The sequence below is a fragment of the Anoplopoma fimbria genome, chromosome 4, assembly GCF_027596085.1.
Source record: "Anoplopoma fimbria isolate UVic2021 breed Golden Eagle Sablefish chromosome 4, Afim_UVic_2022, whole genome shotgun sequence".
In the NCBI taxonomy this organism is placed as follows: Eukaryota; Metazoa; Chordata; class Actinopteri; order Perciformes; family Anoplopomatidae; genus Anoplopoma; species Anoplopoma fimbria.
In genome coordinates, this window is record NC_072452.1 from 6,355,189 (window position 1) to 6,370,638 (window position 15,450).

General features: G+C 45.7%; 1 protein-coding gene across 1 annotated transcript in view; it reads right to left on the bottom strand.

The window, feature by feature from the left end:
• Positions 1-8,906: 8,906 nt before the first annotated feature.
• gpc3 (glypican 3) overlaps positions 8,907-15,450 on the bottom strand; it is an 83,132-nt gene continuing 76,588 nt past the window's right edge. The window contains 3 exon segments of the mRNA XM_054598172.1: positions 8,907-8,990; positions 8,992-9,254; positions 9,445-9,631. Of these exon segments, the coding sequence (XP_054454147.1) occupies positions 8,907-8,990; positions 8,992-9,254; positions 9,445-9,631 (534 nt within the window).

The following is a 15,450-nucleotide window of genomic DNA, read 5'->3' on the forward strand; positions in this document are numbered from 1 at the left end:
GAGGGGGGGGGTCTCTCTTGCTAGTTTAAACACTTCGACATGAGCAGCACCACAGAGGGGCCTTGTTCTGCAGGCTTTATAAACAACCCAACAGGGACTGAACACTATGCAAACTTAGATCCCCTACACTCCTGCACAGGGCCTGGGACTAATAATATCCTGGTATCATTAGTGATGAACACCTGTGCATGTGTAGCAAAAGTACAGACAGTGAGAGTGAAAGAGAGGAAAACAGACAGACAGAAGTAGCTTCTTTTTCTCTTTTCCTTTTGGGGCCTTTTAAGGAGGAGCTGGGACAGTGGACAGGCGGGGACGATTAGGCGCATAGATGGATAACTCCCAGCTAAAAATAGAGCCACAATACGGTCTGTGATTAATGGGACCAATGCGGGGCCCTTGTGGCTTTCAGCGGAGCCGAGCCCTCCTCCTTGCTCGCCCATTTTGAGACTATTGCTCCTCAAAGGACGCCACCTTGCTAGCGTTCCCCCCGCTAGCTTTATTGTGGCCTCATGAGCTCGAGTTACGACCCAGGGGAGAGGTCAACAGTCCACCCATTGATCGGGTGCACTAAGGCTCCGGACTAAGAATGAGCAGGTAGGTCAGTCACCAGGGGTGTAAATATAGACAGTGCAGTAAGGCTGGGGCCCGTGGGGTTGGGTAATGGGCTGGGGGCGGGGGGCAATAGAGAGAAGGGGCTCTACAGCAATGTATTGGCAGTGAGGGCCAGTGCAAGTGAGTTACATTGGCACCTCAGGAATATGTCAGTATTCACAAAAGAAGTAACTACATTTTAAATAGTGCCATTTGCTATATATACAAAATAAAAAAGGGAAACCCAACTCCATAATGGTTTGAAGAAAGAAAATTATTGGTAAAGTCAGCAGAAATCTATAACAAAATGATATTCTTATTCTACATGCACTATATAGACTAAAACAAAACAAAAAAAAGCACTAATCAATTAAATTACCATTTCCTAGTTTCTTATGTATTATGTATGTAATGTATTTATAATATGTATGTTGATGTCCGATGTAAAGACTGTATTTATTCATGTGATGAGACAGCTAGTCCAGATAGCTTTCTGTTCGACTGCTTTCCCTTAATCATATATGCCTACCAGTGTGCTATGTGTGTGTCTGCCTGCGCTTGCTTGCACTAGGGCCCTTCATGATAGCGTGCACTAGGACCTGTCACAATAGCGTGCACTAGGGCCCGTCACAATAGCGTGCACTAGGGCCCGTCACAATAGCGTGCACTAGGGCCTGTCATGATAGCGTGCACTAGGGCCTGTCATGATAGTGTGCACTAGGGCCCGTCACAATAGCGTGCACTAGGGCCCGTCATGATTATGTGATGTCGTCGTTTTAATGTGTCGTTTTCATTTGGTTTTAGTATTTTATCTTATATTCGTTTACTATATTTGACCTATTTCACTTGATTTTATTTATTTTGTTCGTTTTATTTGATTGTCACTTGTTATTTCATTTGCTTTCTTTGTTTAGTTTTATCCTAACGATTGTTCTTAATGTTTCTTGTATTGCACTGTTTTGCTGGCTTGTCTGTCGAAGCACTTTGTAAACCTTGTTTGTGGTGCTATATAAATAAAGTGATTATTATTATGATAGTGTGCACTAGGGCCCGTCATGATAGCGTGCACCCTGGTGATAATAGCGTAGACTATGGCCCTTCGTAATAGCTTGCACTGGGGCCCGTCATAACCACCTTGCTCCACTAACAACAGCTGGGGACGCGGTCAGACTTCAACTTTATGTTTTCTGAAGCGACCATTCCTCAGGAGAACAGACAAATAAATCCAGACTGCGGTTTTCAGTTGGAGCGGATGTTTGTTTGGATCCCTCTAACAGGTCAAACAGTGGCTGCAGTGTGTGTGCATGCATGTGTATGTATATGTATGTGTGTGGCTTTGTGCAGAGGAAAACAGGGTGAAGAGGGAGGAGGGTGAGAGAGTCTGGAGTTTTGCTTTGCCTGAGGCTCGTCGTTTACAGTTTGCAGTTGTCACAACAAGCAAACTATGCAGAAAAATTGAGACAGCGAGTGGAAAGATACATTTCCCAGCAAAACACAGCTACAGGTGATGATTACATGATGCAGAAAAGCACAGGAAACGCTTAATTTGCGCTGTCTGGCATTCTCTGAACACTTTTCTTAAGTGCAGTGGAGCCGCTTTAAAAGTAGGTGCACATCAGTAGCCAGTTGTCACATTATTATAACCCCTCTGGTGAGTGTGTACCTTCATGGTCCGGTACAGTTTATTCAGTACATGTGTGCTATGCACAAAAGGCCTTTTTTTGGTCAGATAAGTATGTGGAATGTTAAGTCTCCAAACACAGGTGCTTCTTATGAAACGGGAGAGATGGTTTGGATTGTGCACATAACACACCTAAGCTGGTCAAATTTGATCTAGGTTTTAGAGATTCGACAGCTTAAAAGATATTATGGTTTCCGAGGTAAAGCAAATATTTTATCACTCGTCTCATCTGTGCAGAGCAAAGTGTTCCCCTTAAATATTATACTCAGCAAATTTAGCGATGGAGGGGCTGGCGTGGGTGTGTCAGTGTGTGTGTGCAATCTTTTATCAGGAGCCGTCTTTACAGCTGCAAAGAAGACAATGGTCCTGTGAAAACATGATAGGAGCAGCAGGATTGATTGATTGGGTCTTGTAGAGGCCAACAGATAAAGAGCTGACATGTGATTATTGGCTTGCTGGTCACATTCTGTAACTTCCAAGGACATCTTGCCGATTGAGAGCTGAGGAGGGAACAGAGGGAGCGGTGCAGGATGCTTCTGTCCTTGGGCCGGCGGGAATGTGACCGTCTGACTCCACACCCACAGGTCGACCACAGGGGCGCTCGGAGAGGCTGGGAATGTCAGGGCCAAGACAAACGGGGACGCCCAGAGGAGGCCCTGTCCCGGGCCTTTGCAACTGCTCTCTGAGCTGCTCTGGCCTCCCAACCTCCACAACACTCACTGTTATTCTAGGCTGAGGAACCCTCCCACACAGACTGCAAAGGAGTATGACGGGTGGACTTGATGCCAAGCAGGACCTGAGGTCACAAACAGACACAATGCAGTTCTCAAAAGTTTAAAAGGTGAGATCAGAAGTGAATAAATGGGGTTAGGAGACTGAAGGAAGTTTGGCAAAACAGGAAACAGAATGAGGACATTGGTGAGTCCAAATCTAAGAAACTCTAAACTAAGTACTGAATGTGTGGGTTCACTCTGATAACAAAGGAATACATCCAGCTGTCAAAAGGGGGAAACCAACACTCTCAGACACTTTTGAAATTGTGGCTTTGTGGGACAAATGCAAGTCAACACCTATTAATTACCATGGCCAGAAAAGGGAGTGAGGGGATGATCAGCACGCTGCACCCATTGGCCTCTCCCAGCACCGTCCAAATTAGATTTACTCAGAAGTATTTATAGTCTCTGCTTCCAGTAACAGCTAATATGATCGTTGAGAGGAGAAAGGGAAGGAGTTTTGAAGAGAAATAATAGCTTGAATCGGAGACATAAATTCTGACCGAGAGCTCCTTCGCAGCGCCGGGCTATGGGAGGGTGGAAAAGTGTGTGAGCGAGTGAGATGGGGTAAAAAATAAATACCATAACAAATCAAACATACAAAGAGTTGATTCTGTGCTGAGGGCAAGGGGGCTTGTTTAGGGGAAGGGAATCTCCACGACGTACTGAGAAGGCCTGTAACCTCCAGCAGCTCTTGGGCCGGTGCTGACGGAGGGTCAGAGGTTGTCAGGGAGCGTCGGTTACGGGTGTTTCTGGAGAGATGGAACAATGGTGGTTCTTATCAGAGAGAGAGAGAAGAGAGAGAGGTCAGCGTTCCAGTTTGGCCTCAGGGACATCCTGGTCAGGGAGCCTCTGACTTACACATTCTTCGGATACTATCTTTATCTTGTAATAATGAGGGAAGCTTACATCCCACACAAGATTCCTTTACATTCTCCACCTCGGTTGCAGCAGTCTCTCCACGGACAGAAATGTGGCTGGCAGATTTGAGACGCATGTTTGTTGTAAGAGTGTCCCTGCCAACAAACATGCAGAATTCTGCCCACATTCCTGACCCGGAGAGCGGCAGCCCAGAAATACAGCCGAGAGTGACAATTTGGCCGGCCTGACTGTACGCACAGCGGGCTCCCGTCGAGCAGTTTCACTATCTATCTGAGTCCTTTTTAGTGGTTGGCCTGCGGTTTCCTCCAGCAGCTCACAGTCTACTGCCAGCGGGACTCCTGCAATTTTCACTGCATTGTTGAGTTACTTTCAAGAATGGGCTGGAAAAACATAGTGAGAGCGTGGGCCACCGGGAGAATAAAAGACTGTTAAGAGGGAGACGCAGGTGAAAGTGGAGGGTTAACATGTAAAATGCAAAAAACCACCCAAATCCTCAACAAGGCTTTTAAGACGTTGCCACAAAATGGCTGCTGTGTGTGCTGCTGCGGCGGTCGAGCGGCGGGGCCCGCGTTCCTCGAGAATGGTCCCGCTGTGTGCAGAGTGTTTGTGGACTGCGGCTTAGCTGATGGACAAGACCCAGGAACGAGCCTGGAATCAATTTAGTGTGTCCAAAAAAGTGCCTGTGAATGTAAATAAAGCGCTTGAGCAAACAAACGCTTTTTCCGAGAGGCACACACAAACACTGTGGGGAAAAAGTACGGGGCCTACAAAACGAATCAGTCGTGTAGATGATGAGAACCCGGTCGGCCCTGCGCGCTTGTATCCACAGAAATTAAAACCAGGGCTCTTCTTCCTGCCTTCTGGCTAATCTTAGGGGTTTTATCCCCGGATTGATTTGAGAAAGCTCCATGGCAGAAGACCAACAAGGGCCCAATAAAAGGGTAACTTCATCCTCCGTGTTTCTCTCCTCCCTTTTTTCCACCCTCTCCTCTCCCATCTTCCCCTCCACTGCCACCTCACTCAGCCCCAGTAACCGGGGGACACACGGGGCCTTGTGGCCGGCTCCGGTGAGAGGCTGCAGCTCTTACTAGCCAAACCTGTTTACACAGATGGTGGCGAGCTTCATTATTTTTGTGAGGGGCGTGGAGGAGGTGGGGAAGGAGGAGGATTGGCTGAATTTACAGAGGTTGTTTATAAGCTCGGGGAGGGACGGAGGTAGCGAAGGCTCGGTCAGAACACCTCCAGTGTGTTACACATGATCAGGCCGTCCGCCAACACCACCCGACAACCTTTCAACTCCTCCTTTGCCCCTTGATTTTTGACGTTTTTATCAATTTAGAGACTTTGTAAGAAATATCATATATTTAAGTTTTGGAAAAATACTCAATACTGCAAGTTCACCGTTAATCTTCTGAAAGATAAACAGATTTTAGTTGGCTACAGAACGATCATTTTGTCAGCCAAGGATGAGAGCAGTATGCATTTTTTCCCCAAATCTCCCTCGCCTCAAACTGAGCAACAACATCTGTCCTTTTATCTGTTTCTCTTTCATATCTCCGGGAAAAATAAATCATAATTACGCTGTTCCGTAGACACGCTCGACATCACTCGTTACAGAAACACATTTGGTAAAATCAGTGCATGTTATCTCAACCAAAGCCTTTTGGGTTTGGAGGATTTTAAAAGAGTTTGATAATTTATGCTTCTGGTTGATAATTTCAGTTGGCATGAAAGAGTCTACAGCTACGCAGCCTCTCTGTGAGGTACATTGTAGAAACACAGTAGATCTGTCAGCATTTAAGATTAAAAACTGACTCCACAGCCTTTTATTCTATATATTTTGGAAGATGATTGACTCCCAATGGAGGTAAGCCTCAAACAGTGATACTTTTGGTGAAGTCTGCATATTTTTCCATCGAGGACTCGGGTCATGTGGGCGCCCAGATTCCTCCTCCGTCCCAAACACCTGCACTCCTCCGAGCACATCTGCATCGTCTGGGCCTGTTTCCTTCTGTCTCACGCAAACCTGTGGGACGCATGCCCCTTCTACCTGGCAACCACATGTGGACAGCTCTGTAACTTGAAGCAGTTAATCAGCTGTATGAAACTATATGGAGCTTAAAGGAGGAGGGAACAGTTTACATGGTGGATGCATCACTAGCTAAGTCAACAGTGTCTGGAATTATGGCTTTTTTTCTTTTGGTATGAAGACATGTGGCAAACACTACTTTGAAGGACCGGCGCCTTGTGACTCACCTATCAGGTGCCGAGGGTGCGGGGGTCACAGCTGCAGTTAATTAACATACCAGGTTCTGGTATTGGCAGCACGTACGGCTGTCAATTGGACCCACATACGGAGTAAGGAATGTTTAGGTTTCCCAGTGTATCAACCTTTAGAGTTATCAAAGGTGTTTTTGTCTCTTTCTGTACTTTCCCCGCATTCTTTCATCGCCTCCTTCTTTCTTTTTACTCGCTCCTTTGTTCCAGCCGCAAAAAGAAAATTGTAGCAGACCTGAAAGGCGAGCCCAGCCTCACATCATGAGCCGCGTGTTTCGCATTACAGGAATATTTCTCAACGTTTGTATTTTGCTAACCCCTGGCGCTGATAAAACTCTGCAGAGCTTCCAAAAAGTACGACCCTTAACTTGGAGTGACCGAATGTCTGAGAGCAGGGACATAACAAGAGGCCTATTCAACGCGGCTCCTGCTGAGCACGGCAAGGTACAGCAAACAGCGAAAAAGGCCCGTTCAGTCCAGCTCAGCGAGAAAACACAGAGGGCAGAGCTCTGGGCTGCTGGGCCGTGGCAGAGCCCACCGACTGTTGGCTTTCAGACCACTGAATGTTTCCAAACAGCATGAAAAACCCATTTCAACAAGTTATTTAGTCTAGCAGTTAGCCTAAGACTCTTTAAAAGTGGTTTAGAAATTTGAGTAGGCAACTGCTGTTATGAAAAAAACAAACATTTCTGTGGATTATTCCCACGTTTTCTCAATGAGAATCGTTTTGTTCCAAGAACTAACTTGAGTCAAGAAATTCAATCTGGAAACTCACTTTCACAGGTATAGCATAGACTGTATTCAGTAAATGGCTCAGTATTCTGAAAATGTTGCAGTACAAATTTGAAGTGACAAGGGCAGTAAAGTGTGAGGGGGTGAGGAGAGGATTTGAGCAGATTTAATGGAGGTTCTTTGTTTCACCACAGAGGCCGAACAGTCAGAGACCAGGTGTGCATGAAAGCATAGAAACAGGTGAGCCCTCATCATGAGCGCACGGCAGCCATACGGTATCACAGATTACAGGATAAAAATAAAAAAAACCACACACAGACAAACCCGTACCCTGCCATACACACGAGCATTCTGCGTACACATTTCGGGATTATATTAGCAAACATAATTTCATGCTTATGATATCGTTTGTTTGAACGCAACAGATCTTTTTTGACTTTGTAGTATGTGTAATAATCAATTAAAACTACAGATAATTTGTGTAATAGAGATTCACACTGCTGAAAAGATGTCCTATATCTGGTGTGGGACAATGTGACTTTTAAAAGACTTAAGAATTAAATTAGTTTGTAGGATTTGGTGGCTAACGTTAGCTAGCTTCCGGTCAATATTACTACGGAAATAATGGTCAGATAGCTGACTTTATGTCTCTTCCCTGCTTGTGGCACGGTCACACAATGTTTTTCCATAGAACATTTTACCATAATTGACACTTTTTTCCCCCCAATCACATGTGTGAAGTTGTAATTGATTATGGCTGTTGTGATTGTCTTCTGCAGAACCCAAACAACAGAATGTAACACATCTCCCACCACTCAATTTAAAGGTTGCAGGTCCTCAAACGATTTGGAGCTGGTCACATCTTTTTTTCACACAGCTGACTAACTCAAATTGATTGACCGACTGAATCAGCTGACACCAGAGAGGTCAGTGAGTGATCTGTCTGGTGTGTGAGCTGTAACCAGTCCAGGCTCTGGCTGTAAGTCTGGCTTTGGAGGGGTGAGGGTGATGTAGGGAGGGGTACCCTGTCCTGGAATAGCTCCCCTGGCCTGGAATGCTCTGGGGAATGTGCAATGTGTGGTTTGATTGGTCAGGAGGGGGAAGTGTGTGTGTGTGTGTGTGTGTGTGTGTGTGTGTGTGTGTGTGTGTATGTGTGTGTTATGTGTGACCAGCATTAGTGATCAGAAGGTTATGGAATCTGTGTGGAGAATGAGCGAGGACAGATCAATCATTTCACAGGTTTAGGAAAAACATCCTCTGTGTGGTCATCGGGTTGACAGCCGTGCTGCGTGGGGGTCTCGGCCCTGTCTCCGTGCTGTCCACACCTTGTTGTTGTGGCTTCCGTCACCTTTCCCCTGGCTCTTGTTTGCTTGTGTGCGTGCGTGCGTGCTTGCTTGCGTGCGTGCATGCGTCTGTGCTTTGTGAAACCAGATCCGCCTCGTCCATCTCAGGGCGGCGGTGGCCCATTAGGCCTCATGCTCTGCAGGTTGACCTTTGAACCCTCCAGTCCCCCTGTTTGACCAGAGTGGGCGGAGCGGCCGTGCTAGGTCAGCGTTTTGCCGGGTCATCATGGTGCTATCAGCGGCTATCTGTGTATCTGCCGAGGAGCGGGGGTCTGCTCCAAGGTCTGCAAACATTGCTGTCTCGTGTACAAACAGGCGAGTATGTGCCTGCAGACTCACTCACGCGCCCTAAAGATGGAGGTCAGACTATGGAGGCTGCTTTCATTTCCCGCTGTGTCAACCTTCAGCAGCTTGAGAGCCGGAGGAGACGGTGTAATGACTGTGTGTATGGAAGCAGAACTGTACAGTCAGGCTAACAGGAGCGTGTAAGAGAGGGCATCAGACTCTCACGGCCCAGGCCGCTGGAAGTGATGGCCCTGCAGGATTCCTGCGTTAACCCCCGGGTTCCTGCTCCCGCTCCCTGCCCGGCGAACCCAAATCTCTGCCACAACAACCCCGACAGGAGGACTACTCCCTCCGCTGTGTTTGCTCAGCTGCGCCGGCTTTATGTCTGTGCATCGAAACCCCCTTGTTCCTGCTGCCTGGCTGTTTTCTCCCTCTCTCTCTGTTTGGTTTCTTTTCTCCTGACGGTTTGTAGCTTCACTTGTTCTTTGTTTGGCTTTGTGAGAGCCGTCTGACGTGTCCAAAGGATCGGCGGCGGGGGAGGTCAAGAGGTCGAGGTGAGGCGGCTACCTGAGGAAGTCTCACGTCTTCTGCTGCATAGTGTCACGGTGGTGTCAACATGTACAGTAGTCATGTAAACGCCTCTCTGGTTTGCCCCGCTGCCCGTGTTTGGACTGCGATCGCTCTGGCTCACTGCAAACCGAGCCAAACCTCTTCATGCACTTACCAGTTTTTAAGTAAAAAGCTCTGATTTAGTTAGCAGCCTTAATATCTTAAAAGCTTGTCCCCAACATGTTTCATTTTAAGTAATCAATGTGGATGCAGTCCCTTGATTCACAAGTTGCAAGTGAAAGTACGATGTGAGATCCAGTTTGTTTCTAACCTGCAAAGATGCGTAGCCGTTTGCGTCTCGGCGGCGGCCCCAGCCCTGACACTCCGGTGCAATCGTCTTCGTCGTCGCAGTCACCACTCACGAATCCTTCCTCCCCCTCATCGTTCCACGTGTCTGCTCCACCTCCACGCGACCTGGCTCTCCAGCGTTTCTCAGACACCGTTACCAGCCGCAGCAACTGTTGGGACAAACAGGAAGAGGTTTAAGGTAAAAAGAAAACAAAGAAAACACCCGGCCCCCTAACCATCTTCATGAATCACTCTGTGGCCGGAATGTGCCTGTGTATTAATGGTTTAACAAAGCTGTTAAAATAAATAGAGGGTGTCTCTTGGTGGGAGCGTGTGCTGTATGATTAGAACAGTTTGAGGGGGAATTCCTGGCAAGAAATCGCTGGTATTTACCAAAAACTCTAATTAAATTCACCAGGCAGGAACACAGTTTTGTTATCGGTGCCAGTTTTGTTATTTCTGTCCAAACGTGATTCATTCAAAGGGTTGTGGCTGTCGCTCCATGTAATTTACTGGTAGAAAAAGAAACAGTGGGACAAGCAGACTGGTGCGACCATGTTGTTACTGGCAAACATCCTTGTCTTGAGTGGTTGTCTCAGGGCAACAGGGACACAATAACACCACATAACTCGATCTGTCCAAGTGGACATCAAGACTTTGAGATCTAAAAAGAGAGAGTCGGATGAAGGACGAAGAAAAACGTATCTAAATGTTTGTAATATTCAGACTCATTTTATTGAACGAGTTACGGTTGGAAACCTCTTTTCATGTGAGAAATATCCAAGATGGCAGCATTAAAAGTTAATAAAGTTAATAAATCAAGCCACAGATTTAAAAATGCTTTAAAAAAATAAGATAATAAAATTAAGACGGCTACAAAACATATAACACAGGCTCTAAAGCAAAGAAATGGGTTATAATTTGCAACTGAATCTTATTCCAATTTGGCCTCTGGGCTGTAAAAGCAGTTGTTGTTCAACTCAGATATTTTCCCACGTGGTTTACAGAAGCTCATAATGTGTTTGTGCAAAACATACCAGAAGTGTTTTATTGAGAACTGTGGTAAACTAATCAACTCATAAATAATACACAAAAGTCCAAGAGCTGTGAGGCAAATACAAAAAAAATCTCAGAATTCCTCCTGACCAAGTGTGAGAGGAGGGCAAATAGCAAACTTTAATAACTTTTTCAATAAGGAAAACGGAGCAAAGACGTCAATTTACGTCAACTTTCATGAACTTTTGTTGTGTAGCATTAGAAAAAAAACTGAAATTAAAATAAAAGAGCGTTCCTGTGTTTTGTTCAAGGGTGAAAAGCATGTGAGCTTGCTTGGAGACGAGTACATGGCCGCTGTCTGACCATCTTTCAGCCTCCACAACATAGCACATGATTGAGAGCCCTGCCAAGGTAACAGATGTGCTAAATTCCTGCCGCCTGCCCTCCGAGCCTGCTTTCATCTCACCGCTCTTCCTCCTTGTTTGTTTTTTATTGATTTCCTTCCTATCTGAATACGTCAGCATGCATTTTTGTTGTTGTTGTTTTCGGTTGTTTTGGCTGGCTATTGGAGTAAATTGAGTTCAGATGGGCCTTGTCTCAAGTCAGCTGCGACGTCTGCCTGAGATCCGACTGTGTGTGTGTGTGTGTGTGTGTGTGTGTGTGTGTGTGTGTGTGTGTGTGTGTGTGTGTGTGTGCGTGAGACAAAGAGCGGAGGCATAAAAACGCATCACAGATTACGTCAGTTAGAAGATAAACAACAATGTTCCCTTCGCCCGCATATACAAACCAATCAATCTGGGTTTTACAAGTGACATAAACTAAAGTTTAGAGGGGGAACACACATCCCCTTGTTCCCAGCATGGCCGCCCAACAAACCTCCATTCATTTCTCAAACTTGAGGCCATACACACACACGATGACCGCAACATTTCTAAAAGCCTGGTCACTTGGACCGAGGGGATGGACAAACAGTCAGTCACAGACAGGACAGGTGATCTATGGGGACGTTTTGACTTCTGTTTGAGATCGTCCAGCAAAGCGCGCACCTGTTGACAGAGCAAAGCCCTTTATGTGTCACAGTGAAACAAACTCTCCCCGTGATGTACGCTGGTTTAATGTACTGGACCGTTTTTTGTTGCAGACTGCTCCGTGTTTGCCTGCGTTTGCCAGAGGCCTCTGTGGATTTACTGAGGTCCTGAAATTCCTTCTTATGGTCTGCATCCTGGCAACTCAGTTGGACTTGGGGAGGGGAGGGGTGCCTCGCGGGCCAATTAAAAGGACAAACAAACACTTGGAAAGAAGGGAAAGAAAGATGTGGTTCGTGATATTTTAGAACAAAACCTAAAAAAAGGTACGAGGAGTGAGGGGAAAAACATTTGGGAGCAACTGTCGCGTCCCTGTTTAGAGCTCAGTCTGCGTGAACGCTGCCATGTGTAGCTCACCACCTGCCAGCAAACACAACGACTCCCCTCGACACATAAACAGACAGGCCGTCCTCTGATTGACTGTATGCTGATGGTAGGAGAAACAACAGCTAAATGCTAAGTTCAGCAGGTTAACATGCTCACAATGACAACATGAACAAGCTGATGTTTAGACTGTGAAAGGTTGACATTGTTCATCTAGTGTTTAACATGCTAGCATGCTAATATTTGTACAGAAGTACAGCTGAGGCTGATGGTAGATATTTGGTCATACTGTTCAAAGTTTTGGACAAATTCATATGTTGACCAGACGATGGAGCTAGATTTAAAAAGTTTTTTGGAAAAGTTATTAATTCTAAGGGGAACATGAACATCTGTACCACATTTCATAGCAATTCATGCGATAGTTATTGAAATATTTCAGTATGAAATAAAAAGGGGTTACCGACCAAATGACTAACACTGCTTATGAAAACACAAGCATTTAGACATTTTCGAAAGAATATGAGAAAAAATGTTTTGGGGGGAATTTGAAGATGAATTTGGCTGCATAATCATAGCCGGGGCGGCCTAAATGGGGTATAGCAGTGAGCCGTGCCCTTCTCCACAGGAGGGGGGTCTGTGGCTTCTGCCCCACTGGCTGACTGCCACTGCCACGGCTGCGGTAGCAGGGAGGGGTTAGATGTATGTTTGTGTCGAAAGTGATGCTGCGCTTTTGGCACGGCTGATCCACAGCGTGATCCGGCAAGAGCCTCCACATTGACCACAAGAGGGAGAAACCTCAAGTCGCTCTGGGCTGGAATCTTATGCAATTAAAAAAAAAAGGAAGCAGGGAGGAAACAAATAAAAGAGACATTTCTTAGGAGAAATGCTCCAGTATGTTTTCCATTAGGAGGAGAGGAAATCTGGCGCTCTCACTCTTCCCCTCTCTCACTTCTCCTTGCGTTACAGAGTTACATCGGGAGCAGGCTCGGACAGGCAATTGGACACGCAGAACATGCAATCAGGACGGCTATAGGCATCCAGCAGGCCACGGGGTCCACCTACCCTTTAAACACAAAAGCACCAAGTCACACCGAGGAAACGGGGGCCTCAAAAGTTGTGAACAAAGCTAAAACATGTGGCGGATTGCTCAATGCGGGCCAGCCAAGACAGAGACACAGAAACCGCAAGTCTGTCACTGCCTCCCACACATGACATGAACTCCACACAGGGTCACTGTTCGACACGACAGCTGCGACTGAGCCGCTGAGTCCAAGCCACTGGCTGACCTGCACTGAGAGAAATCAACCTGCACTCACTGATCGTCAGCTGTGGTCTTTTTTTTCTTTTCTTTTTTACATGAGCCGGCAGTAAGGGCCTGTTTCCCACTTGACCATAAATCATAAAGGAAAGGACGCAAGCTGAAGATAAAGAAAACAAATATCTTAATGTAAACGTCATAACTGTTGAAGTGAATGAGTGATGTTGGGAGTGAAACCGGGATGAGTAATGAAGACAGAAAGCCTAGAGAAAAAAAGGCTCCTTTTGTCAGTGTGTGTGTGTGATTGGGATCGGGCCCTGTGTTGTGTCCTCCTCTCCATGCACAGGACAAGTCTGGACAAGCTTATCATGACTCGGCCCAGACGGAATCTGCTGCTCTGAATGTTTCTTTCAATGCTTCAGCACATCTTGTCTTCAAATCTAATCTACGGAACCTAAGGCTCAGCTTCCCAAACAGAGCATTCTTGCCATAAAGTTCACAACAAAAGTAAAGTTTCCCCCATCTCATGTTGATGGCTTCCATAGTTGCTGGGAGTTTAGGTACTGGTTTTAGGGATGCCACTCCTGACCTGATCTCTGAGCTTTTTTAATGTCTTTCAGCTCATTATTTTTGGTTTTATCACCCTAATTCTTTACTGTTTTGGTTTACTCTCACCTCTTTCATCAATCTAGCAGCTGTTCTCAGCAAAAAGAAGCCTCAAAAAACGTATTTTGTAATTCCTGCCCCACACAAAACGCCACATACAAAGTTAGCAACTACAAAGGAGGATTCAGCAGCTAACGAGACAGATATTTCCCCCAAGAGCTGATGGACACCAGACATAAACGGAGGGTGAGTTCAACAGGATGGAAACACGGCTGGTTAGCTTAGCAGTAAGGAAACAGAGCACTATTGCTACAGCAAAGAAGGCAAGAAATGAGTGTTTAGACAATCAGTTATATTCAAGCTCACTGTTGAAGGCACAGCAGGTCAAAGTTCAGCAGGAGGTCTATCGCTATATGTTTAGAACTTACAGTCTGGGTAATGACTTGACTGTTAATTTTCATTCCAAATAAATTTGGCTAACAAAGGGTTTTATTAACAACCTAACTGTCTGAGTGCTTGTTTTTCTGCCCTGTTATATTTACTTTTAGCAGAGTTGGCGTTCCCAAATCTCAATGATTTACTCGGTGTGTAAAATCTTATCATTCCATGTTGAAAATGTGGCCAAAATTAAAATAATTATTATTTTATATTTAAGGTGCCAAAGAACCTGTTCTGTGTTCTATTCTCATGTAACAGGAGTACTTGAGGCATTCAGAGCTTTGGTTAAGAAATATTAAACTTAAATATTTCTAAATTTCTAAATATATATCTAAATTGATCTCAGAGATCTTGTAAAGCCACAAACACTCTGTACAGCAGATTGTATTTATTATTAAATCAGTACAGGAGGCGATGCCTGGGGTCACTGTGTGGGACAATTAAAACACAGCAAAGACTATATTACCCGATAAAAGAAGGAAATGAACTCTCCTTACACCTTATCCCCCCACATGTTCATTGAGCTGCTGCTGCTTGTAGAGACGCAGGACGGCGGGAATGAATGAGGAGAAAGACAGACGGACACAGGGGTGACAGGAGACCCTTTCCACCGAGTGACTCATGGAAAGCTCCTCAGCACGCCCACAGGCAGTGCAGCGCTTGGGACAAAACTGCAAGCCCCGCACTCCCGCCCCATCTCATTACTCAACTTTTATTGAATCTGAAATGTAAAGAGGAGGGGGACGTATGCTCTCTCATTCTTCTCTCTGATGCCTTCCTTCCTGTCTCTTCTTCCTCTTTCCGTCCACGGTCAAGTATGTCACGCAGCGGGAGCCCTGCCTCAGACAGTTAATGCAGACAAGATTAATTTCCTGAGGTTAATTCCCGTTGGAAGAAAACACACAGAGAGAAAATAAAACAAGGAGCTCTCCAGTGGAGTGTTAAACTGGGCGTGTGTCCACTCCACCTTTCTGACTAAGCCCATAAGGCTATTTCCAGATTTCTCCAGTTTAGACCGAAACCTGAATGAATGTTAAGACTTCGTTGGCAGGGACTTTGTTCCTCTGGTAGATAAAACTCTTAAACCCGCTACATAAATTTATAATAGCAGATTTAAAAATTGCGGCCAGTTCATCATCTGTGTCTTCTCTGTTTACTCAGACATTCTCTGTTCAGATCAAGGCAGGGCATCATCACACAGGGTTAAGTCCCCCCGAGTATTAAATGTATCTGGTATGACAACAATTTTCAATCTGTTTTGAGGATAACCAAATGAAAACCT